General features: G+C 41.9%; 1 protein-coding gene across 2 annotated transcripts in view; it reads left to right on the forward strand.

Annotated features, from left to right (window-relative positions):
• The window catches only part of RHAG (Rh associated glycoprotein), a 108270-nt gene that overhangs the window by 45182 nt on the left and 36239 nt on the right, over nt 1-26849 (forward strand). For both annotated transcript variants that reach the window (XM_030198739.1, XM_030198738.1), the window contains exon 6: nt 19521-19658. In XM_030198739.1, the coding sequence (XP_030054599.1) occupies nt 19521-19658 (138 nt within the window). The remainder of the gene's footprint in view (nt 1-19520; nt 19659-26849) is intronic.

Consider the following 26849-nt stretch of genomic DNA (forward strand, 5'->3'; position numbering starts at 1 on the left):
GTACGGGAGGAAATTCATTTATTTCTATTTCTATTTCATGCAGAGTCTGGCATCTCGGGTTTTAGTTTAATTTTTGTCTACATTAATACTTTTAGTTTGTGGTTGCTTATCTTGTATATGAATAGGGGCTGTCTGTGTTTTGCATATGTGACCAAGGCCAGGATAGGGTGCTCTGGAAGAGTAAGAGAGAGGACAGATATAGGTCCCAAGGGGTTGAGTGAGGGTAGAAATGGAGTTGATGTAAAAAAGATGCAATAGGAGATGGTAGAAGGCAAGAGACAGAATGTCCTGGAGACAAGTGAAGGAAGAAGAGACAGGGATGGAGCTGGTGCTGATAGGGGGATGAGAAGTGGAGAGTAGATGAAGGTGAATATAGAGGATAGAAAGAGGGGACTAGAGAGGGGTTGAAAGATAGAGGGGGTTAACTGACTGGAAGGAGAAAGACAGAGGGTGCAATGGGTTTGCTGGAGATAGAATGAAAAAACGGTAAGTAGATGAGAGGTAAAAAGGCGACTAAGTATTAGAAGATGAAAGAAAGGGAGAATGAAGGGTAAAAATCATATATGGGTGGATACAGCGGCAGAGAAGAGAAAAGTGAAAAAAAGAAACTTTTAAAAAAGATCAGTACCAGACAGTTATAGAGAAGAAAATGAAGAAGAACAAGAAGAGAAACGAAATGGAATGGTAAATTTGGAAAAGAATTTAGAAGACCGACACAAAAGTGGATCAAATTGGGACCAACCCAATTAGAAACTGCCCGATATTTAGCACTATTTAACCAGCCAGAGCAGCTGCTGACCAATTAAATAGCACTTAACCAGTTATCTTGGAATATTCTGTGGGGGATAACCGGCTATTCCCCATAGAATATCCCTGGATAGCACATAGCCAATTATATCATGCAATTTTTATACCCGACAATGTTTAAACCAAGTTTAGCGGCCATATTCTGCCGCTTGAAAACCTGGCATACCTTTAGCCAGTTTGAGGATAACTGGCTAAGTCTGGAGTCTGGATACTGACAGCCAGTTATCTTCAAACCAGCCAAAATAAACCGGATATTCAGTGTCGGTCACCGGAAACAGCCCGGCATTGAATATCTGGGCATAGCTCTGACCATAGTAGTTAGCCGGTCTAACTCCTGCAGTCTGAATATCGGCCCCAAAGTGCTTAGACAACCAAGGAGGAAAAGAAAAAATATATTTTTATTTAAGACTTTTTAAGGATTGGTATGTGTTTGCTTTGGGAAATGATCTATCAAATCAGAAAAAACCTAGAACATATATATATTTTTTTATAAAGGACCTCAGTGGCACTTAACGTGCAGCGGTCATTCATTTATCAAGAGGTGCAAACACTCTTATCTCACCTTTGCCTCTTCATAGGTCCAAATTGCTTATCAACTTTACATATTCACAATTTATTTGTATTTTCATATTAAACATATCATAAAGCTTAGTGCTTAGAAAAGAAGAACTTAGCTTTTTAAAGGTTGTTGTTGTAACATGGGGTTAGGGAAAGAAGAAAAAAACAAAGTGGTAAAATGGGGATTTACTTGTGCTGGTGAACATTCCGCCAGTCAGCAATGTAGCTTAGAATTTTGAGAAGGGTTTTGGAATGGGAAGCTAAGGAGGGGTTACCTGGGAGACGGGGCTGGCTGGCAGTTGCAGAGAGGTTCTGGCAACTGAAGAGAGTGGATGTGCTGTTTGATGTGGGACAGGCAGTGTGGAATTGAAAGAAAATTAAAAGTTTTAGGAAGTGAGTTTGGTTGGCAGTGAAAGTATTGAGGTGAGAGTGATAGTAAAAGTGAGATTGAGAAAGTGAGATTTGGGAATTTTGTATAAATGTGGAGTGAATGGTGAAGGGAGTGAGTTGGACAGCCAGAGAGAGAGGAAGTGCTGGGATGTGGCAGAGTGTTTTTGATTGCCAAGGTGAGAGTAGCTGGTGTGCTCTGTGTGAGCAGGTAAAGGGTGATTTTGATGAAAGAGAGGGGAAAGAAAGATTTTAAAGGAATTTTGGTGATTGAAGGTACTAAAGCAGCTGTAAGACAAGGGTGTTTGTTTGTAGAAGAGAGCGTCTGACAGTGAAAGCGTGAGGCGGTGCTGCTGTGAGTGGGAAAGTCAGAGGGGACATTTGTGGAAAAGAAAAGTGTTGGAGAGAATTTGGGTGGTAATAATAGTGTTGTGGTGAAAGTGGGAGTGAAGGTGTGATTGGGGTAGAGTTTGAAATTAATTTTCTCTTATTTGAAGAATTTTGAGAAATTTTTGGATGAATTGCAATGAGACAAGAGCTGTAGTGATTGAATGAAAGCTAATTGATAGCAGGGTGAATGGGATAGGTGGAAACAAGGAAGAAAAATAGGAAGGGTTTGGATGATTTAGGTATCTGTTTGAGATGTAAAGGGGATATGCATGGAATGTTGAGTGTGATACATAGTGGTTGTCAGTCACTCTTGCACAGTATAGGGAAATTAAAAAAAACAAATTAACTAGGCTTGGAAGTGTTAGGGATTGTTATAGTTAATTTTATTTTGTTAGATTGTAACTGGCCACAGTATTTGTTAATATGCCCCACCAGTGAAAAGGATGTTCCAGAAAATAGGAAAGACAGGGTTTTGACCACTTTGAGTTGCTTAAGTGTGAGGTTTAGGTGGAACCTTTGACCAGACGGGACCGGCTGGTGATCAGAAGACGACAAAGGCCCCGATGCAAGAAAGACTTCTGTGAACTGCGGCAATACCTGACAGCTAAGTGAACTGGGTTAAATAGTGCAAGAAAAAAAAATACAAACTTACCTGAAAAGTCTCCCGGGAGTGAAAACTCTAGACAAACCTGTATGAGAAAAACACAAAGAATCAAATTCTTTATAATAATAGTCACACACACATAGAAATGAGAGAAAGAGAATAGAGGGGGGAAAAGCTGGTTATTTTGAAGTCATTGGGTGAAAAACATTAAGCATTTGGACTCCTGTGGTTATTTAAAGGGTTATTTTAAAAAGTAAGGGATAATTGAACAAATGTACTTATCTGAATTTCTTTCATTGTGTTGATATTGGAAGAGAGTTCTGAAACAGAAAGAATGACAAAATGTTAAAATGATATTTATTTGTGGAAATGTTTAAAAAGTGAAGGGAATTATTCCAAAGGACGAAAGTTTAATTGTCAATGTTATTTGATAACCTTTGTTTTAATATATATTCTTATAGACAAATAAATTCAAACTTTATTAATTTCATCAGTACGTTTGGTTATTTCCCTAACCAGGATAAATCCAATTTTAGTTTTTTTCCCCTTTCATTTCACGGGAGTGAAAGGCGAGGTTAGTGACCTGTAAGTCCCTCAAGTTTCAGTGAGGTGAGTTTAGATGTCGGTCATGACTACTAACAACAGATATTCTGAGCACACCCATCTTCGCTGAAATTCAGGGGGTCCATTACATTGTGAACAACAGGACCATTGGCCGACATGTGGCATGTTTCGTTATAGCTGCGTCAGGGTCGGGTCCACATGTTGAATGCATTCATCACAGTTGGGTGGGTAACTGAGTGAGAGGGATGTGTGTTTGGTTGCTGAAAAAATGTAAAGTTAACTGGGTAAGAATTTTGATTCTAAAGGCTAATGTCTGTGTTAGTTACATTTTGAAGCCAGTGGGATACTTTGGCTTCAGGGACCAGTATGAATGAGCTGCATAACATAACACAATAGAAGGGTGAGACTGGCCCATATCACTCTTGTTAACACCTTCTGCTGAACAGGAGAGAACATAATTTAACTCTGAAAAAAAGGTTAAAATAATCACATTGGCTTGCATTTGAATTGAGTCAGGTTCTTTTGTATAAGCTGTCATTTGGATAGAGGATTTGTTGCCAAAGACAATTTACTGACTTTCATAAAACTTGACCTGCTCTGGGTTGACAACTGATAGGCAGTGTTGACCCTGTTTGAAGCAAGGCACTGTACCTATAATTTCTGTGAAGGGTGAACTTGTTTTAATAAGGAAAGGCAGTTTGATACTGCTGAAACTGTAGGAGAAAATAAACAAGAAATTTGTATACATGTGCTGAATGTGGGATTCTCTGTGGGTGGGTTAGCAGGGTACTAGAAATAGTAATTTAAGATAACAGAGAATAGATGTAGGGTTTTTTCCCTTTCATTTGGTAAAAGTAGGCATCCACAGTAAAGAAGGACCCCAGAGGTGAGTGAGCTCTAATATTAAAAGAAAGGTGAAGGCAGAATAAATAAAGAAAGACTGGTGAGAGAACATTGGGGCAGAGAAAAGACATCACACATAAAAGAAAAGAGAGACAGAAAAAGATATTGATACAAAAGGGAAACAGTATCACTTACCTGAGGTCCTTTTTTCAGAAGGGTTGTTCTGCCTGTTAAGAAAGAAGTAGACTCAAAGGGGGACTTTTACTAAAGTTTAGCTCGAGATATCTGCAGCAGGGCCCATTTTATTTCTATGGGCCCTGCTGCAGAGCTTTAGTAAAAGACCCCCCCAAAGTATCAGTCTTTTTGAACTGTTCTAGGCAAAATATAGAGTATCTTCAACAGCAAGTTTAAACCATCCCCAAGTAGAAGCTTTACCAGTAGAATCTCAGGGGCCCTTTTACTAATCCACGTAGCTGCCTGTGTGCGCCCAACATGTGCCAATTTATTTTATGTGCGCCCACTACACGGACTAGAAATTTTCCGGCATGTGGCGCTAACTGGGCAGTAATCGGCATTGTACAAGCACTGATGTTTACTGCACGGTTAATGCATGAAACCTTAAGGCTAAGTCAATGGGTAGTGGTAAGGCCTAAAATGGACACGCACCAATTTTCATTTTGCCGCATGTCCATTTTCAACAAAAAAGGCCTTTTTTGCATGTGCGCTAAATACACGCATCTACACCAGTGCAGCCCACTTTTCGGCGCACCTTAGTAAAAGGACCCCCTCAGTTCTTAAGCAAATCTTCTTTATTGTAGTACTGAGAATAAAGAAAATCCAATTTATAGTTCAGTTGCTTAGAAGAGAATTGTTGCCTTCTGCACATCTGTATTTAGCCATCAAAAAGGCAAGGAGATGTCCAGAACCTCAGCCCAGCTGAGAGAAAAAGCTGTAACACTCAAAGGAGAATAAGGGGGAGAAACTCAGTGAAATTAAATAGGAAATGACTTGGGGAAATGATAAAAAATGTTGATGGAATTACAGTAGATTAAGGAGGTATCAGTCCCCTAGAACAGCTGCTGATCACCAATGCATGCAAGGAAGACTGGGCTCTTTCACACAGTCTGCAGGGGCAGAGAGAGAGAGGACTGGCCAAGCTCAGAGCTAACAGCCAATAGGGAAATCTCACAAGGAATCAATCACAAGATACTGGAAACTATGGGGAGGGGGAAGCCCCAGTACAGAGTGCTATCTATTACACAGACAATGCAATTAAAGACAAATAATACTCATATTAAATATATATCGCAATATACCCTGCCTCCATGAATATGGGGAAAGAACACCTTTGTAGAGATACTTTTTGTTTCCAACTTTAGGTGAATATTAATAGATAGTTAAAACTTATTGTCACTTGTCTGATATTAGTCTTGTTGCTGCTTAGTTCGTGACCTGGATCCAGTAGATGTTACTAGAGAAAAAAATATAAAATCATTTATATATTTTTTTCTTTCGCTGTATATTTGAAACTCTGTTTTGATTTAGAAAATTAGAAATTAACCTCATTCTCATGTGCTTTTGATATTTCCCTTACCAATCCTCTTCCCTTTTATTACTCATTCTTGTATAGGCCCTCGCCCCTCTGAGAGAGAGCCACATCTGAGCTAATGGCCACCAAGACTACAAAGTAATGGTAAAGTAGGGTGTGGCTGGCTGTCAGGGGGTGGAGTTTATATTTTGGCATAATTAGTAGGGTTTCTCACCTAGTCCACCATCTAAAGTAAGATCTAACCTGTAAAATGTGGGGTGTTCTTGTAATTTGGTTGTCCCTTGTTAACTCTGAATTTTCCTGAGGGCTCGATTTTTGCCCAGCTACAGCTATGGCAAGTTGGCATGCAAAATTACAGACCTGTTTTGACATAGTGAGCGAGGTAAAATATGGGCAGGAGAAGAGAAGTCTGGCCATCAAGAAATGAAGGACCGTATTTCAATCTAGATAGAGAGTGGAATCCAAAAATGGAAACAGATTGGCAGAATGTCATGGTAGACCCAGAAGAGAACAAAAGAACATAAAAATAGCCATATTGGGTCAGACCAATGGTCCATCTAGCTCAGTATTCGTTTTCCTACAGTGGCCAAAGCCAGCTCACAAGTACCTGGTAGAAACCCAAATAGTGGTAACATTCCATGCTACAAATCCCAGGGTAAGCAGTAGCTTCTCCATGTCTGCCTCAATAGCAGACTATGGACTTTTTCTCCAGGAACTTGTCCAAACCTTTTTTAAACCCAAATATGCTAACCACTGTTACTACATCCTTCATTCAGGCGTTCCAGAACTTAATTATTTGTTGAGTAAAAAAATATTTGCTCCTAAGTGTTTTAAAAATGTTTCCATGTAACTTCATTGAGTGTCCCTGTAATCTTTGTACTTTTTGAAAGACTAAAAAAAACAATTAATTTCTACTCATTCTACACCATTCAGGATTTTGTAGACCTCAATCATATTTCCCCTCGACCGTCTCTTTTCCAAGCTCTGGAAGGGCAATAACAAAAGTGAATGGTATTGGGAATGTTTTACAGAGAAGAGAAGATGGTTTTCATACTGGGATGACTGGAAGAATCAGCCTATAATCTGCTATAGGTGTGGACAAGCAGGACATATTCAGCGGTTCTGTATGGCTGAGCTCAAAGGTGGGGGAGGGCTTCCCCTATGAGAGGGTACAAAGGAGCGAAAGCCCTTGGAAATGGCATGAGCAGAGCCTGAATCCTGAACAAGAAAAAGAGCCAAGCCCTGTTCCAGAAAGACAGCTTCTACCAAGTCCCATGCAAGAGAGGTGGTATCAGATATACAGTATAGTACTGTGGAGGTTCCAATCCCAACTTCTGAAGAGCTCAGACAGAATTATGAAACAGCACAACTTAATATGTTGCATGAGAAATTGGGAAAGGGGGTCTATTGAGTTTACAGAAGAAGGAGAAATCCAATCCAATTCTAATCTTTGAACATAAGAATGTCTTCTGAGGCTTGCTTTTGCAGGACCACTGTGTGCACTACAGTCTCCTGGTAAAACAATACTTCCTCTTGGCTCTGGACTGGCTCCCCAGAGTTATCAGTATAATTCTTAACATTTCACCAGCCAGCCTGCCTCAGGCTGGATCCAACATGTTAAGCTACAAGGTCCAAGTTAAACTTGACCTACCTGACTGTTGTGGTTCAGGATCACAGGTATGCAATGAAGGTGTATGCAGTTGTCCTTTTTTCCTTCCTTCTCTCTGGGCCTTCCCTGGCCTAGCTGTGCCCTGAGCTTTATGCTTCCTAGTTTCTCTCTTAGGCTCTACCCCTCCTGTGTCACTTCCCCTTGGGAGGAGCTATGGATCTTAAGGCAGCCTTGACACTGTGAAGGAGTATCCATCAGTGCAAGTAGTAGCGGCGTATAGAATCTCTCACACTTCCATTGGTTCAGGTACAAAGTTAGACTGTAAGCCATCCTGGGACAAAGAAATATCTAGCGTGCCTGAATGTAACTTCCCTTGAGCTACTAGTGAAAAGGTACAAGATAAATTCAAATTATTGTAGTTGCTGTATTAAAATTGGATGCCTCTATTTAGGTTCCCTGAAGTACTTAAATACATAAGTGTTGCCATACTGGGACAGACCAAAGGTCTTTGAAGCCCAGTATCTTGTTTCCAACAGTGGCCAATCCAGGTCACAAGTAACTGGCAAGATCCCAAAACAGTACAATACATTTTATGCTGCTTATCCTAGAAATAAGCAGTGGATTTTCTCAAGTCCATTTTAATAAAGGCTTATGGACTTTTCTTTTAGAAAGATATCCAAACCTTTTTTTTTAAACCCTGCTAAGCTAACTGCTTTTACCACATTCTCTGGCAATTAATTCCAGAGTTTAATTACATGTTCAGTGAAGAAATATTTTCTCTGATTAGTTTTTAATTTACTACTTTGTAGCTTCAATGTGTGTCCCCTAGTCCTAGTATTTTTGGAAAGAGTAAACATGCGATTCACGTCTACCCGTTCCACTCCACTCATTATTTTATATACCTCTATCATATCTGTCCTCAGTCATCTTTTCTTCAAGCTGAAGAGCCCTAGCTTTATGGTGGGAGCCAATTCTGTAATGGGCCTGGGAGCCGAGTTTCTGCTATGGAATATTAGCATAAACTGGTATCACCATACCTAATATTTAGGAGTCCACAGTTACACCAACTCAAGTGCAGGCATCTAAATGTGACAGGGATGCACACAACTTGCAGTATTATGGAAGCTGAATGTATAGGTGGGAGCCAGCCTATGCGCCATCCAAGTGTATTCCCCCTTCATTTGATAGACTACATAAGGTAGGAGCACCATTACGTAATAGCACTTAGGCAGATTACTTACATTAACATGTGTATGCCATATACATGTGTCATTGTCAATATTATGTACATTGCACATTCAATATGAAGGGTTCTCTAAAGAAACTGAACACACTCGTTGTTAATGGAGGAAAAGCCTCAAGAAGCTCCTAGACTTTTAGAGCTGTCTTGAAGGAGCAGGACTTCCTCATCATCGGCAAAAACCTCCGTGTAACATCATGCTTACTACACTTGTTACTATGTTAATGAAGGGCTTAGTATAATCATGAACTTAGCTTCAGTCAGACGATCTCTGTGTATTTCTCTGGGTCTTGACCGTGATCTTACCGAGTGTGTTCACAGTTTCTTTAGAGAACCCTTCATATTGAATGTGCATGTTGGCAGAATAGGGATCTCACCCCCCATAATGAATATTAAGTACATTTATACATGAAATACGTGCATAAAGCGAAGATACTAACCTGTAGCAGGTATTCTCTGAGGACAGCAGGCTGATTGTTCTCACAAGTGGGTCGACGTCCACGTCGGCCCAGGAAGCGGCAAAATTTTTCCAGCAAAAATATAAAACTTTGCCAGAGTCTTATGGCGCGCGAGCAGCGTGCATCGCGCATGCGCTGACGACTTCCCGCCCATCGCGAGCGTGTCTCCTCAGTTAAAAAGCATATAAATAAATAAATAAATAAATAAGAAAACAACTCCAAAGGGGAGGTGGGCGGGATTGTGAGAACAATCAGCCTGCTGTCCTCGGAGAATACTTGCTACAGGTTAGTATCTTCACTTTCTCCGAGGACAAGCAGGCTGCTTGTTCTCACAAGTAGGGTATCCCCAGTATCCAGGCTCACTCAAAACAATAAACGTTGGTCAATTGGGCCTCGCAATGGCGAGGACATAACATAGGTTAACCTGAAACTATATACAGCTAGCTGAGAGTGCAGCCTGGAATAGAATAAAATGGGCCAAGGGGGGTGGAGTTGGATTCTAAACTCCAAACAGATTCTGCAGCACTGACTGCCCATACCGACTGTCGCGTCAGTTATCCTGCTGAAGGCAGTAGTGAGATGTGAATGTGTAGACTGATGACCACATTGCAGCCTTGCAAATCTCTTCAATGGAGGCTGACTTTAAGTGAGCCACTGAAGCAGCCATGGCTCTAACATTATGAGCTGTGACATGGCCCTCCAGAGTCAGCCCAGCTTGGGCATAAGTGAAGGGAATGCAGTCTGCTAGCCAATTTGAGATTGTGCATTTTCCGATGGCGACTCCCCTCCTGTTGGGATCAAAAGAAACAAACAACTGGGCGGACTGTCTGAAGGGCTTCGTCCACTGCACATAAAAGGCCAATGCTCTCTGCTTTCGCCAGGGTGGGTATGAGGACGGGGAAAAATGTGGGCAAGAAAATTGGCTGGTTCAGATGGAACTCCGACACCACTTTAGGAAGGAACTTAGGGTGCAAGCGGAGGACTACTCTGTTATGATGAAAAATAGTATAAGATCCACGCACCACCAAGGCCTGAAGCTCACTGACCCTACGAGCTGAAGTAACAGCCACCAAGAAAATGACCTTCCAGGTCAAGTACTTCAGATGGCAGGAATTCAGTGGCTCAAAAGGAGCTTTCATCAGCTGGGTGAGAATGACGTTGAGATCCTATGACACTGATGGAGGTTTGACAGGGGGCTTTGACAAAAGCAAACCTCTCATAAAAAGAACAACTACAGGCTGTCCAGAGATAGGCTTACCCTCTAAATGCCAATGATAAGCACTAATTGTAATGAGGTGAACCCTTACAGAGTTGGTCTTGAGACCAGACTCTGACAAGTGTAGAAGGTATTCAAGCAGGGTCTGTGTAGGACAAGAAAGATGATTTAGGGCCTTGCTGTTGTTGGAATGTATTGTATTTTACATGCATTGCCTGTCAGAAATTGTTTTTCTCTGTGATTACTCTGTGACCTCTGATGTGAATTACTTAGAGAGGTCACACCCATGCAACTTCCTGTGGGGGTCAGGCACAGCACATGGAGCTCATGATCTCTCCTAAGCTGAGGATCTATGGTGGTGTGAGCATCCATTACCATCTAAGCACATGGAAAGAGCTGATAATCCAAATGTATAGTATTATGTATATATAAGCCTGTCTGAATATAATCTAACTACAAACTGTGAGTAAACAGATGTTTTGTTACTTCAACTTTAAAGTGACTCAGCAGTGAATTATTCTGGGGTGTATGTGAGAGAGATGAAGAAAAGAAATTAACATTTCTAAAGCTGAAGCTGTGTGTATAAAATCTGCTAATTATTTACTACAAATAATCCAACAAAAGGGTTATAGGCCCAGGCCAGGAATTGAAAAAGAGAGAAATATTACCAGGCAGTGGAAAAGCCACATTTTTTCTCTTAAGTTTTAAAAGAAAGATTCAGTCTGTCTCTCTCTCCCCCCACACACCAAACAGAAGGCTAAGAAAATGGCTGAGGGAGGAAATTCACCATTTTTCTACTCTCTCAAGGTGCCTAAATTAACTGAATTTAATTATCAGCAGTGGGAACTAAGATTCAGATGTCTCCTTCAAGCAAAGAAATTAAATATATGTTTAGACCAAAAAAGAACAGCTGAAAATATGGCTGAATGGGACAATGCAAACTATTATGTGAAGTGCATGTTTTTGGAAGCTCTCTCAGAGAAACAAGCCATATTGCTGGAAGCAAAGGATACAGCAAGTGAAATTTTATATAAACTGAGAACTATGTATGCAACTACATATGCAAAACAGCAACCAATTTGGTTAGCAGAGTTGAATGAAACCAAATTAAGGGATAAAAGTAAATGTAATGATCACATTATGCATCTTATGTCTTCATTTCAAAAGTTAGAACTTTCTGGAATTCCCATGTGTAATGCATTGAAAAGAGCATTTCTTTTTACCTCACTATCAAAGAAGTTTGATGTTTTTAGGTCTGTAAATGAAGCCATTGAAGGGCAATCTTTTGAACAGGCAGCATCAAAACTGAGGCAGGAATGCATAATTAATGATTCTGAGGAGATGTGTTCTCAAAGCAAGTCAGAGAGAAATGAAACAAATTTCTTGGCAAAGAACAGAGGAAGGCGGAGCTATGGGAAAACTCCACCCAAGGGCAAGCTGATTTGCTACTCATGTGGAAAGGAGGGACATGTATCTAAATGGTGTAAGGAAACACAAAACACTCCCTCTAGCTCACCTAAGCCAATGGAACAAAAGAATTCTCCAACCAGGAAATGTATGAAGGACAAAGATAAACATAAGAGCTTTCTAATGGTAGAAAAATATTTGACTATGGTAAATAATAATTCAAATGAAAGTACTTGGATTTTGGATTCGGGGAGCACATGCCATTTAACCAATTGTAAGGATTTCTTTCAGGAAATGAGTCCAGAAGAAGGTATTCTTCAAACTGCAAACGCAGGGACTACTCAGATCCAAGCAAAAGGCATTGGATTCTTAAAATGCAAAGTGTCTAATGAAGTTAAAGAAATTCCTGTAAGTGATGTCTTGTATATTCCCCAAGCAGTTTGCAATATGCTTAGTGTATCTACATTAGATAAGAAGGGATTTGTGATTCATTTTGAAAACAGTAAGTGCACAATCTCTAAAAATGATGAAGTGTATGCTGAAGCTTTTATGCATAATGATGTTTATAAACTGAGCATTTCAGGTGAAGCCTCACATCTGGCGCAAGTAAGGAAGAATGATGGTAAATGTAGTCTGGAAATCTGGCATCGCCGCCTGGGACATCGTGATTTTAAGGTGATCCAGGATCTTTACAGTAAGCAACTTGCCACCGGCATTCAGATAAGTGCAGATGCTGGTAAAATGGAGAAATGCATAGACTGTGTTACTCAAAAAGGTGTAAGACCCTCATTTCCTGCATACACAGGAAATAGGAGTAATAAAGTACTGGACTTAATACACAGTGACTTATGTGGACCGTTTAATATCCCATCATTGGGAAATAACAGATTTGTGCTAATATTCTTGGATGATTTCTCTAGATATTGTGTGGCCTATTTGCTGAAAGAAAAAAGTCAAGTCACAGACATGCTGAAGAAATACGTAGCCATGGTGAGCAATAAATTTGAAAGAAAACCAAAGGTTCTTCAGACCGACAATGGTGGTGAGTTCACTTTACAAAGCATGCGCACATTTCTACAACAAGAAGGCATTCAGCATATCACAACAGTAGCTTATACACCAGAGCAAAATTCTGTTGCAGAGAGAAAATTTAGGTCACTTGTGGAAATGACCAGATGTATGCTGTCAGATAGCAATCTCCCTAAAAGACTATGGGGGGAAGCCATTCTCACAGCAGTGTACCTACAAAACAGAATGCCAACTAAAGGCGCTGAGCGCACACCACATGAGACATGGCATGGTAGGAAGCCAAACCTGTCACACATAAGAACATTTGGAAGTACAGCATATGCTCATGTACCAAAGCAAAGAAGGCATAAGCTGGATTCCACAACAGAAAGGGGCATTTTAGTTGGCTATGCTCCAGGACACAAAGGATATAGAATTTTGAATCTGAAAACTGGCATTGTTGGCATAAGACATGTTACATATTTTGATGAAAACAAAAGGGTTGATAAAGGCTGGATTATCCCAGATGAGCCTTATCATCCAGAATATGAAACTAGAACCATAATAGACATGCCAGTGTATATAAATGCCATACCAAGGCAGATGTCTGAAAGCAACTCATCTGTATCTAACGAGGAACAGGCAGAGGAAGCAGACACAGAAAGGATCATTGCAGAAGACAGTACAGTTGGAGAAGGGGAATCAATTGGAGAAGTACTCTCAGATTTAGAGGATGCGGAAAGGTCGGACCAACCTGTTGTCAGACGCTCATCCAGGGAAAACAAAGGTGTTCCACCCCCAAGACTGTCTTACCTAACAAAGTCAGCAGAAGCTCAAGAGCCCTTAACATGGGATGAGATTGAGAAAATGCCAGCAGAAGAAGCTGCTGAATGGCGTAAAGCTGCACAAGAAGAAATTGATGCATTGGATAAAAATAAAACTTGGATTCTTACAAAATTACCTCCTGGCAAGAAAGCTATAGGATGCAAATGGGTATTCAAGTTAAAAAGGAATGCACAAGGAAAAGTGGAAAGGTATAAAGCCAGATTAGTCGCAAAGGGATATCTTCAAAAATATGGAGAAGATTTTGATGAAGTGTTTGCACCTGTAGTGAAACACACGACAATTAGAACACTTCTGAGCATTGCAGTCTCAAAAGGCATGCAAGTCAACCACATTGATGTGAAAACAGCATTTCTTCATGGAGATATAACTGAAGACTTGTACATGGAACAGCCAACAGGTTTCATAAATACAAAACAAAGACAGCTAGTGTGTAAATTAAACAAAGGTCTTTATGGATTAAAGCAAAGTGCAAAATGTTGGAATGACAAATTGCATGAAATATTGACAAATTTAGGATTTAAGCAAGGTGAAGCAGATAAATGCTTGTACACTAGGTGCAGAAATGGACAATATGCATACATTTTAGCTTTTGTTGATGATCTGCTCATTGCAAGCGAAAGTGAGCAAGAGTACAAGGACATTGTAAAATATTTAAACCTGAATGTTGAGATAAAAGAACTTGGTAATGTGTCATACTATCTTGGTATAGAAATTGAGAAACAAAATGATGGTTCTTATCTTCTAAGCCAGAAGCAGAAAATAAATGAGCTTATTGAAAGTTTAGGTATGCAAGATGCCCAAGTTGTAAGCACTCCCATGATCACTGATTTTCTGAAGGATGAAACAGTAAGAGAACCTTTACCAGATAACATCCAATATAGATCAGCCATAGGTAAGCTTTTATATCTGACTACCACATACAGGGCTGATATAGCAAATGCAGTAGGAATTTTGAGCAGAAGGGTCAGCTCACCTACCAAATCAGATTGGACTGCAGTTAAAAGGATGGTAAGGTATTTAAAAGGTACCATTGATTGTAAATTAAAGATTTCAGCCAATAGTAATCCAAAACTAATATGTTACTGTGATTCAGATTGGGCAGGGGATCATTCTGATTATAAATCCACAAGTGGATATGTGTTTATGTATGGAAATGTACAAATTTCTTGGGCCAGTCATAAACAAAGTATTGTGAGTCTGTCTTCTACAGAAGCTGAATATGTGGCTGTATCAGAAGCATGCAGAGAACTGATGTGGATTGAAAAACTTTTGCTGGATTTTGGAATAGCTGAACAGAGACCAATCCAGATAATGGAAGATAATCAGAGCTGCATCCGACTGTCACAGAATGACAAGGTTCAGTCACGCACCAAGCACATCGCAACGAAATACCACAACGTGCGAGAGTTGGCGAAAGAAGGGGTCATCAGTCTACACTATTGTCACACCAGTGAGATGACAGCTGACATCATGACCAAACCGTTACCCAAAGAACGTTTTGAGAATCTGCGTATAAAGCTTGGACTTTGTATGAATTAATAATTGCATGACAGTTATGCATGAGAAGGGGTTTGTTGGAATGTATTGTATTTTACATGCATTGCCTGTCAGAAATTGTTTTTCTCTGTGATTACTCTGTGACCTCTGATGTGAATTACTTAGAGAGGTCACACCCATGCAACTTCCTGTGGGGGTCAGGCACAGCACATGGAGCTCATGATCTCTCCTAAGCTGAGGATCTATGGTGGTGTGAGCATCCATTACCATCTAAGCACATGGAAAGAGCTGATAATCCAAATGTATAGTATTATGTATATATAAGCCTGTCTGAATATAATCTAACTACAAACTGTGAGTAAACAGATGTTTTGTTACTTCAACTTTAAAGTGACTCAGCAGTGAATTATTCTGGGGTGTATGTGAGAGAGATGAAGAAAAGAAATTAACATTTCTAAAGCTGAAGCTGTGTGTATAAAATCTGCTAATTATTTACTACAAATAATCCAACAGCTGTCACACCAGACGGCAAACCTCCTCCATTTGAAAGAGTAACACCTCTTTGTGGAATCTTTCCTGGAAGCAAGCAAGACTCGGGAGACACCCTCTGAAAGACCCAAGGAGGCGAATTCTGTGCTCTCAACATCCAGGCCGTGAGAGCCAGAGACTGGAGGTTGGGACGCAGAAGCAACCCCTCGTTTTGAGTGATGAGGGTCAGAGAACACTCCAATCTCCGCTATTCTTTGGGGGACAACTCCAGAAGAAGAGGGAACCAAATCTGACGAGGTCAAAAGGGAGCAATCAGAATCATGGTTCCACAATCTTGCTTGAGTTTCAGCAAATGTTTCCCTACTAAAGGTATGGGCGGATACTTGTACAGAAGGCCTGTTCCCCAATGCAGGAGAAAGGCATCTGACACTAGTCTGTCATGGGTCTGAAGCCTGGAACAAAACTGAGGGACCTTGTGATTGATCTGAGTGGCAAAAAGATCCACCGAGGGGGTGACCCACACTCGGAAGATCTTGCAGACTATGCCCATGTTCAGAAACCACTCATGAGGTTGCATTATCCTGCTAAGTTTGTCGGCCAGACTGTTGTTTATGCCTGCCAGATAAGTGGCTTGGAGAAGCATGCCGTGACGGCGAGCCAAAGCCACATCTGGACGGCTTCCTGACACAGAGGGCGAGATCCGGTGCCCCCCTGCTTGTTGGTGTAATACATGGCAACCTGATTGTCTTTCTGAATTAAGATTATTCGGATGGACAGCTGATCTCTGAAAGCCTTTAGAGCATTCCAGATCGCTATTAATTCCAGGAGGTTGATCTGCAGATCTTTTTCCTGAAAGGACCAGGCTCCCTGAGTGTGGAGCCCATCTATATGAGCTCCCCACCCAGGGAGATGCATCCGTCGTCAGCACTTTTCGTGGCTGAGGAGTTTGAAATGGTCGCCCCATGGTCAATTTGGATTAAATTGTCCACCACTGAAGAGAATTCCAAAAGTTGGTGGACAGTTAAATTACATCCTCTAGATCCCTCACAGCTTGAAACCACTGAGAAACTGGAGTCCACTGAACTGATCTCATATGTAGACGTGCCATGGGCATTACATGAACTGTGGAGGTCATGTGCCCCAGAAGTCTCAACACCTGCCGGGCCGTGACCTGCTGAGATGCTCGAACCATGGACACCAGGGACAGAAGGTTATCTGCCCTTGCCTTGGGGAGATAAGCTCAAGCTATCTGAGTGTTCAGCAGAGCTCCAATGAATTCCAATTTTTGGACTGGGGTGAGATGGGACTTGGGATAATTTATGATGAACCCCAGTAGCTCCAGCACCTGAATAGTCATTTGCATGGACTCCAGGGCCCAAGGCACTGGATACACCAGGCGTGGGTATCGGTACCTGAGATGGTCTGGTTGCACTGAGTACAATGTTTGAAGCCACTGGGTGTCCTCAATGACATGGAAGGAAAAACGGCTTCGGCGAAATCAAACAACGCAATTGTGCCAAAAAGTGAAGGGCACAAAAAGGGGGAAAACCGACCGTGCAGCCTAAAGGCCGGCTGCGTCAAAAAAAAAGTAAACTTAAAAATAGGCCAAAAAACACTAAAGGAAACTACGGGAGTAAACAATTTAAAAGAAATAGAAAAAAACAGAGAAAAAAGTCATAGACTTCTTCCTGGGCCAAAAAACAAGGAGAGCAGAAAAAATGCTGTCACCTTGTCTGGACAAAAAAGAACTGAGGAGACACACTTGCGATGGGAGGGAAGTCGTCCGCGCATGCGCGGTGCGCGCTGCTCGCGTGCCAGAAGACTCTGGCAAAGTTTTATATTTTTGGTGGAAAAATTTTGCCGCTTCCTGGGCCGACGCAGATGTCGACTCACTTGTGAGAACAATCAGCCTGCTTGTCCTCGGAGAAATGTAAGATTTCTGTTACAGATTGCCCTTTTAACAGAAGAGGGCATAGTTGTTGAAAGCTGGTCACAGACATATTAAGTTTGTTTTGCAGGTTGATAGGATTGATTATTTTCTAAGTATCTTAGATAGACAATAATTATTATGATTCTTTAAATTCAATGAGATGTAAAGCCAGTTGCAGATAGTCAACTTTTTTCTAATGGCTGAGCTTTTGGTTGTGACAGTATATATAGCATTAATATACAAAATCAGCACCTTCCCAGTAGTCAAGAACAATACATCTATACAGAAAAAAAAATGACCATCATCATCAGGGCTATAATGCCAGGTCATCCAAATACAAGAGCTTATGGTTTGGCCAGTATATGTTTCATCACTGGTCATTGAAATGTGTAACAATACCAATTATAATGTTCTAGTACATATTCAGGCATATTTTCGAAAGAGATAGGCGCCCATATTTCGACCCAAATCGGGAGATGGGCGCCTTTCTCTCATGGGCGCCCAAATCTGTATAATCAAAAGCCGATTTTGGGCGCCTCCAACTGCAGTCTGTCGCGGGAACGGACAAAGTTGACGGGGCGTGTCGGAGGCGTGGTGAAGGTGGGACTGGGGCATGTTTATCGGCCGAGGAGAGATGGGCGAAGAAGGGCGGCAGAAGCGAGAATTTGGGCCACTTTTTTCAATCTTTTTTTCATGAACAAGTCCCCCAAAAGTGCCCCAACTGCCCAGATGACCACCGGAGGGAATCGGGGATGACCTCCCTTGACTCCCCCAGTGATCACTAACCCCCTCCCACCAAAAAAAAAAGAACATTAAAAACTTTTTTTCCAGCCTGTAGGCCAGCCTCAAATGTCATACCCAGCTCCATCACAGCAGTATGCAGGTCCCTGGAGCAGTTGTTAGTGGGTGCAGTGGACTTCAGGCAGGTGGACTCAGGCCCATCCCCCCTACCTGTTACACTTGTGGTGGTAAATGGGAGCCCTCTAAACTGTCCCCAAAACCCACTGTACCCACATCTAGGTGCCCCCCTTCACCCATAAGTGCTATGGTAATGGTGTAGGGTTCTGGGGAGTGGGTTTTGGGGGGGGATTTGGGGGCTCAGCACCCAAGGTAAGGGAGCTATGGACTTGGGAGGTATTTTAATTTTTTTTTAATTGTTACAAGTGCCCCCTAGGGTGCCCGGTTGGTGTCCTGGCATATGAGGGGGACCAGTGCACTACGAATCCTGGCCCCTCCCATGACCAAATGCCTTGGAGTTGTTCGTTTTTGAGCTGGGCACCTTCGGTTTCCATTATCGCTGAAAACCGATACCGCCCAGCTCAAATCCGCCCAAATCCAATGCATTTGCCCAGCACCAACCGTATTATCGAAATAAAAGATGGATGCCCATCTTTTTCGAATATACGGTCTGGCCCACCCCTTCGCGGACCTGTACTCGGAGATAGACGCCCATGGAGATGAGCGTTCGCATTCGATTATGCCCCTCATTGTGTTGTCATTGCAAGTAGTATACCATGCCATACTTTGTATTGTTATTCGAATATTTTTACTGCTCTAATTGCCTCCTGCTCATGTATGATCTATTCTTACTGTACACCGCCTTGAGTGAATTCCTTCAAAAAGGCGGTAAATAAATCCTAATAAATAAATAAATACAGTGAAATCAAATGAAATGAAATAGAAAGTATTTTAGTGAAACAAAGGAAGCACCAACGAGAACACATTTCGAGCGCTGGCTCTAATTCAAGATACATTTTCTTTTGCCATCACTGATGCAATCACTACTTTCAAAGCTAGTGATTTAACTTCACTTTAGTGTTACACATTTGAATGATCAATGATGAAACATATACTGGACAAGCCATAAGCATTTGTATTAGGCTGAATTGACATTATAGCCCTGATGTTGATGGTCAAAAAACATTTTTATGTATAGATTTAGTCTACTTGACTACTGGGAATATGCTATTATGTATAGCATGTATAACATAACAATGTGGTTTTAATTTGTCAATTGATTCTTATTCCAATTCAGTCTGAATTACATTGTTCATTGAGATTTTTAACATGCATTATTTTCAGAGGATGAAGTCACTGCTTTCTTTTTATTCAATGCAGGTTCATATTCAAAATGCTACTCTAGCAGGAGGTGTAGCTGTAGGAACATGTGCTGACATGAATATCAACCCTTTTGGTGCGATGATTATTGGTTTTACTGCTGGAATTATTTCTACCATTGGCTTTAAGTTTCTGACTGTAAGTACATAGCTAGCTCCATTAATTATTCTGTAGAATTACATTTTATGTACCTCATGGTAACTTTAGGATTTACTTTTTGTTGGAGCATATCATATTATCTTTTGACTCAATATTCATCCTCAGTTGCAAGCATTTTTTTTTAAACTACTGACTTACATTAAAAAAAATACATATATTTAGCACTGCTATCCAGAGAAGTTGCCATGCTAAATATGCAATTTTCTAACTGGGTGCCTAGTTTAAGGTAGCCAAAATGTGCCTATGTGATGCTTATTTTACTACTACTACTACTTATCATTTCTATAGCGCTACAAGTTGTTCGCAGCAGTGTACACTTGAACATGAAGAGACAGTCCCTGCTTTACACAGCTTACAATCTAATTAGGACAGACAAACAGGACAAATATGAAAAGGGAGTTACTAAGGTTATAAGGAAAAGTAGACACTTTCTTTTCTAAGCACAAGTAGTGGAAAATGTTATAAGGTGTGATCACTTATACAAGCCTTAGAGTTGGTGCAAATGAGTGCACCTATAATTTATACATGCATGTGTAAATTATGGTATTCTAAAACCAGTGAGCATGCTTGCTCACTCTACTTAAAATCCATCCATGTGCACATCTGCAGTGAAAGTACATGCCATGATAATACCACACACACTGGTTTATTTATTTATTTAGATTTTGCTAATACCTTTTTCAGTAGTAGCTCAAGGTGAGTTACATTCAGGTACACTGGATATTTCTCTGTCCCAGGAGGGCTCACAATCTAAGTTTGTACCAGAGGCAATGGAGGGTTAAGTGACTTGCCCAAGATCACAGGGAGCAGCAGTGGGATTTGAACTGGCCACCTCTGGATTGCAAGACTGGTGCTCTAACCACTAGACAGTCAAAAACAGCGAAGATGACACAAAAAAAGAACAAAGGAAAAAATGAAGAAAAACCAAAAATGAACAAAAAAACAGTAGAAACAGGAAAATTCTAAAAAGTAGAGAATGCAAAATATACTGAAGGGAGAAAAAATATAAAAAACAAAATTATAAATAAAATATAAAAATCAAAAAAAGAGATGACACAAGCTCTAACCACTAGGTCACACCTCCACTTAGAGCTGGCTGAACTAAAAGTAGACAAAGTGATTGGGCCTAATGGGATACATCAGAGAGTACTCAGGGAACTAGGTCTAGAAATGTTCCTCCTCTTGTTGGCTCCTATAACAGCTGCTCCATAAAGCAGTTCTTGATTTTGTCAAGGAAGTTTCACTCCCTAGCATGCCTTGATGTTACATTTACCCAGTCAATATTGGGATAATTGAAATCACCCTTTATAATTGTGTTCCCCAGTTTGTTAGCCTCCCATTTCCAGATTATTAATAAATATGTTAAATAGCACCAGTCCCAGTACAGATCCTTGGTACACTCCACTATTTACATTCCTCCCCTAAGAGAATTGACCATTTAATCCTACCTTGATTTGTAAGCCCTTGAACCATTTAGAGGACTAGAACGTTCATTAGGGCATCTCTATCAGCTAGTAATTAGCTCTTAGAAATAGATTACTTAGGTCTATATAGAGAAACCTACAAATAACAATACAAATAGTAAAAATTAAAAAACAAATCCCTAACTATTAGAATAACCTAGAATATAACCAACAATTGTAAGGGGATTCAGTCTACAAATTCCTATTCCATTAGCAACATATCAATAATAAGATGCAGACAGCAGTTTAGCAGTGAGGTGGGGGCTATCTAGTCTTTTGCACTGAGTGTTACAAGTTTAATTATTTTCCAGTTGGTGAGAGGTTTTATGGGTGTACTCAGTGCAAAGAGCTCCTAGTACTCAGAGAACAGGTCCAATCCTTGGAGGCTAGAGTAGCAGACTTGGAGGAGCTGTGGCAGAGCGATATATAGAGGAGGCATACAGAGACACAGTAGAGAAGTCTCACCTCCAGTCTGACAACCTCTGTGCTTCCATGGAGGAGAAAGGTCACCTCAAGGGAGTGCATCACCTTGGAGAGGCAGGAAGTGATACTGTAGCCAGGACCTGCCCTCCAGGAAATACAGTATCTTTTCACACGTAGCATATATCTCTAGGAACTTCTGCCACAGTGGGAAGGGTTAGGATGATCATATTAGTTGGTGATTCAGGGGGTCTTTTACTAAAGCTTAGCTTGAATTATCTGCAGCAGGGCACATTGGAATAAAATGGGCCCTCCTATAGATAACTCAAGCTAAGCTTTAGTAAAAGACCCCTTAATCATTGGGCATATAGATAGCTGGGTAGCTGGTGGACATGATTGCTTGGTTACTTTCCTACCTGGTGCAAAGGTGGAGGACTTCACATGTCACCTAGATAAAATTTTAGACAGTGCTGTGGAGGAGCCTTCTGTCTAGGTACATGTGGGTACCAACAACATAGGAAAATGTGGGAGGGAGATTCTGGAAGCCAGATTTAGCCTCTTAGATAGAACTGTAAAATCCAGAACCTCTAGGGTGGCATTTTCAGAAGTTCTCCCCGTTCCACGTGCAGCACCCAAGCTCCAAAGTCTAAATGTATGTCTGAGACAATATGTAGGGAGGAGGTATTTAGATTTATTAGGAACTGGATAACATTATGGGGAAGCCTATTTCAAAAGGATGGAGTCCACCTTAACCAGGATGGAACCAGGCTTATGGCAAGATAGAACAGCTTTTACATAAGAATGGGGGAGGGGGAGGAGCTGAGAGTCTTTTAGGAGCATATGGTTTGGAGTGAGGTATCGAAGGATACTATTATAACAGGATATTTAGGGAATCCTAATAGAGAAATTTCAACAAAGGTGAAAGAAAGCCAGGAGTGTTTAAGGGTAGAACAGAGCAAAAGTTGCAAATTATCCCTGTCAACTTCTAAGCAGCTCATAGATACAAGGAAAAATCATACTACATGTTGTGATAAAGTCACATCCAGGATAGTTGGGTTAAGGCAGTGTCAGTTTGAAATACAAGTCCCAGAAGGCATTGCAGGCAAGGAGCCAGGGGGGGAGATGAGGAACCCGGACTGGACTCCTAGCTGCAATGGGGGAAGACATGGGTGTAAGCTGGCAGGACGTGTAGATGGGTTGCCACTAGGGGGAAAGAGAGATAGGAAACCCTGTGTGCAGGAGCTCATCATTAGTCTAATGCTCAACTCAGCTGGTATGGGTGTGGGGGAAGCTAATGGAAGGAGAATGATAGGTTGTGAGAGCAGAAGCCAGGGATTGATTAGGCAGGTGGGAAGGAGTCCCAGAGGAGAGTGAAGCAGATGCAGGGTGAAATCCCTTGGGTGTGAGGAAGTCCCAAAAGTATTTGCAGGCTGAAAATCCTTGGGTAAGGGAGGTCCCTAAAGTATTGAACTCTCCTGCAGGTAGAGAGTAGAAGGTAGAAACTGCTGCTTTGTGATTTAACGGTGAGGATGAATTGAATGAACTGCTTCTATTTGGAATTGAACTACTGTTTATTTTGCACTGGATAAAGAGCCCAGACTGGAGCGGACTGTGAGCCTGTATTGAATCCTGGTATGTGCTGATGGTCTACTGCTTAAAGGGGACTATTTGCCACACACTTTCAGGTAGTTTATATGTGCTTACGATTGAAGGTGAATGCTGCTGTTGGAACTGTGTATGAGGTCTACTAGAAACCTGCATGGAATAAAGTCCTTAAGATTGAAATTGCTGGTGGACATTTATTTCTTGACTATACCGGGGGCCTGTGGCTGGAGGAGATTGTTCTATCCTTGGCTTCACCTAGAGGTACCTGGTTACAATGTCTTTATACAGATGCTAGAAACCTAAAAAATAGGATATGAGAGTTAGAGTATTTAGCACTAAATGAAGAGGTACATATAATAGGTATCTCAAAAACCTTTAAAGAATGGAAAAAGGATCCAAATGAAGAAAATAACAAGCAACATAAGCAGTGTTATCTAGAAGCAAAACACTGATAAAGAAGGCTAAAAGAGAATATGAAGAAAAACTTGCCTTGTAGACAAAAACTCATAATAGCACCTTTTTCACGTACACAAGAAGCAGAAAGCCTGTGACAGTATCCATGGGACCATTAGATCATGAAAAGCAAAAGGGGCACTCAGGGAGGACAAGGCCATAATGTAGAGATTGAATTAATTCTTTGCTTTAGTCTTTACGGAAGAAGATGTACTGGAAATGGTTTTCAAGGGTGACGATGTGGAGGAACTGAAAGAAATCTTGATGAACCTGGAAGACGTACAAGTTAAAGAGTGATAACTCACCTGGACTGGATGACATACACACCAGGGTACTGAAATTGCTGATCTGTTGTTAGTGATCTGTAACCTGTCGTTCAAATCATCTGTAGTACGTGAAGTGGCCAATGTAGCGCACATTTTTAAAAAAGTGATCCAGGGGTGATCCAGGAAATTATAGACCAGTAGGCCTGACTTCAGTGCTGGGGAAAATAGTGGAAACTATTATAAAGAATAAAATTACAGAACACATGGAGGGGCATAATGGAACAGAAACGCCTATCTCCATGGGCGTTAATCTCCGAGAACGGGTCCGTGAAGGGGCGGACCGAACCGTATTATCGATAAAAAATAGACGCCCATGTTTTATTCGCCAATGTGTGAGCTGGGCGTTTTTGCTTTTCAGCGATAATGGAAAAGGAAAGTGCCCAGCTCAAAAACGAATAAATCCAAGGCATTTGTTCGTGGGAGGGGCCAGGATTCGTAGTGCACTGGTCCCCCTCACATGCCAGGACACCAACCGGGCACCCTAGGGGGCACTTTTACAAAAACAAAAAAACAGGTAAAAGAGCTCCCAGGTGCATAGCACCCTTCCATTGTGTGTTGAGCCCCCCCAAATCCCCCTCAAAACCCACTGCCCACAAGTCTACACCATTACTATAGCCCTAAGGGGTGAAGGGGGGCACCTACATGTGGGTACAGTGGGTTTGGGGGGGTTGGACGACTAATAAGCATTAAGCAGCACAATTGTAACAGGTAGGGGGGATGGGCCTGGGTCCACCTGCCTGACGTCCACTGCACCCCCTAACAACTGCTCCAGGGACCTGCATACTGCTGCCTGGGAGGAGGGTATGACATTTGAGGGTGAAAATAAAAAGTTGTGAAACATCATTTTTTTGTGGTGGGAGGGGGTTAGTGACCACTGGGGGAGTCAGGGGAGGTCATCCCCGATTCCCTCTGGGGGTAATCTGGTCATTTAGGGCACTTTTTGGGGCCTTATTCGTGAAAAAACAGGGTCCAGGAAAAGTGCCCTAAATTCTAGCTACAAACGCATCCATTATCGGCGAAGGGCGCCCATCTCTGTTCGGGTGATAACCACGCCCCAGTTCCGCCTTCGACACGCCTTCTACACGCCCCCGTCCACTTTGTCCGCATCCGCGACGGAGTGCAGTTGAAAGCGTCCCAAATTCGGCTTTTGATTATACCGCGTTATTCGTTTTTGTGAGATAAACGCCCATCTCCCGATTTAGGTCGGAACTTGGGCGTTTTTCTCGTTCGATTATAAGCTGGATTGCCAAACAAGGTTTAATGGGACGGAGTCAGCATGGGTTCAGCCAAGGGAAGTCTTGCCTCACCATTTTGTTTCATTTATTGGAAGGTGTAAATAAACACGTGGATAAAGGTGAGCCGGTTGATGTAGTGTATCTAGATTTTCAGAAAGCTTTGGACAAACTTCTTGATGAGAGACTCCTAAGAAATTTAAAAAGCTATGGGATAGGAGGCAATGTTGTTCTGTGGATTAGGAATTGGTTAGTGGACAGAAAATAGAGGGTAGGTTTAAATGGTCATTGTTCTCAAAGGATGAGAGTGTACTGGGAACAGTGTTATTTCAGGGCCGCCGAGGGGGGGCAGGGGGGGACAAAATTCCCCAGGCCCGGCGCCACAGTCCCCTGTCTTACCTGCCTGCCCTCAGCTCCGTCGACAGCCCCTCTCTGTCCACCACCGGGCCCCTGCATTCAAATGGCAGCGCCTCACCTCCATGTGAAAGTGCAGCGGCAGATCGCCTCCCTTTGGGCTTTCCCTCCCTGTATCCCGCCCTCGCCTGATGTAACTACCTGTTTCCATGAGGGGGTCTGGTGGAGGCCCGGGGGGGGGGGGGGGGGCTATTGATGGGGCTAGGGGTGGGCAGGGACTGCAGCGCAGGCGGCCTGAGTAGCGATTGGGGGGGGAAGCGGCGGCAGAGCCCCGGGGGCAGCCTTGCCTCAGGCCCAGCTCAGTCTCTCTGAAAAACGAAATGAGTGAGGTAATTAACCACCCCCCCGCCCCCCCTTTTACAAAGACATACTCGCAGCTGTTGGTGCTGTAATGCTGACACAGCCCATTCACTTTGAATGGGTGGTGTCAGCATTGCTATGCAGCAGCTACTAGCACAGCTTTATAAAAGGGGATCTAAGTTTGCAGATGATGCAAAGCTATTCAAAGTTGTCAAAACACATACAAATTGTGAAAAATTGCAGGAAGACCTTAGGAAATTTGGAGACTAATCACACAAATGGCAGATGATATTTAATGTGGACAAATGCAAAGTGATGCACATGGGGAGTGCTCAAGAAAAAGATCTAGGTGTCATTGTAGACAATATGCTGAAATCTTCTGCCAAGTGTGTGGTTGCAGCAGAGGCCATAAAAGCAAGCAGGATGCTAGAAGTTATTAGGAAATAGATGCAAAATAAGACCAAGAATATTATAATGCCTCTGTATCACTCCATGGTGCAACCTCACCTTGTGTATTACATTCAATTCTGGTCGCCGTATCTAAAAAAAGATATATCGGAATTAGAAAAGGTTCAAAGAAGAGCAACCAAAATGATAAAGGAGATGGAACTCCTCCCATATGAGGAAAGGCTAAAGTGGTTAGGGCTCTTCAGCTTGAAAAAGAGATGGCTGAAGGGGAGGAGTGGCCTAGTGGTTAGGGTGGTGGACTTTGGTCCTGGGGAACTGAGGAACTGAATTTGATTCCCACTTCAGGCACAGGCAGCTCCTTGTGACTCTGGGCAAGTCACTTAACCCTCCATTGCCCCAGGTACAAATAAATACCTGTATACAATATGTAAGCCGCATTGAGCCTGCCATGAGTGGGAAAGCGCAGGGTACAAATGTAACAAAAAATAAATAAATATGATTGAGGTCTAAAAAATCCTGGGTGGTGTAGAACGAGAAGTGAATCAATTT

Source organism: Microcaecilia unicolor, chromosome 3, assembly GCF_901765095.1.
Source record: "Microcaecilia unicolor chromosome 3, aMicUni1.1, whole genome shotgun sequence".
NCBI lineage: Eukaryota > Metazoa > Chordata > Amphibia > Gymnophiona > Siphonopidae > Microcaecilia > Microcaecilia unicolor.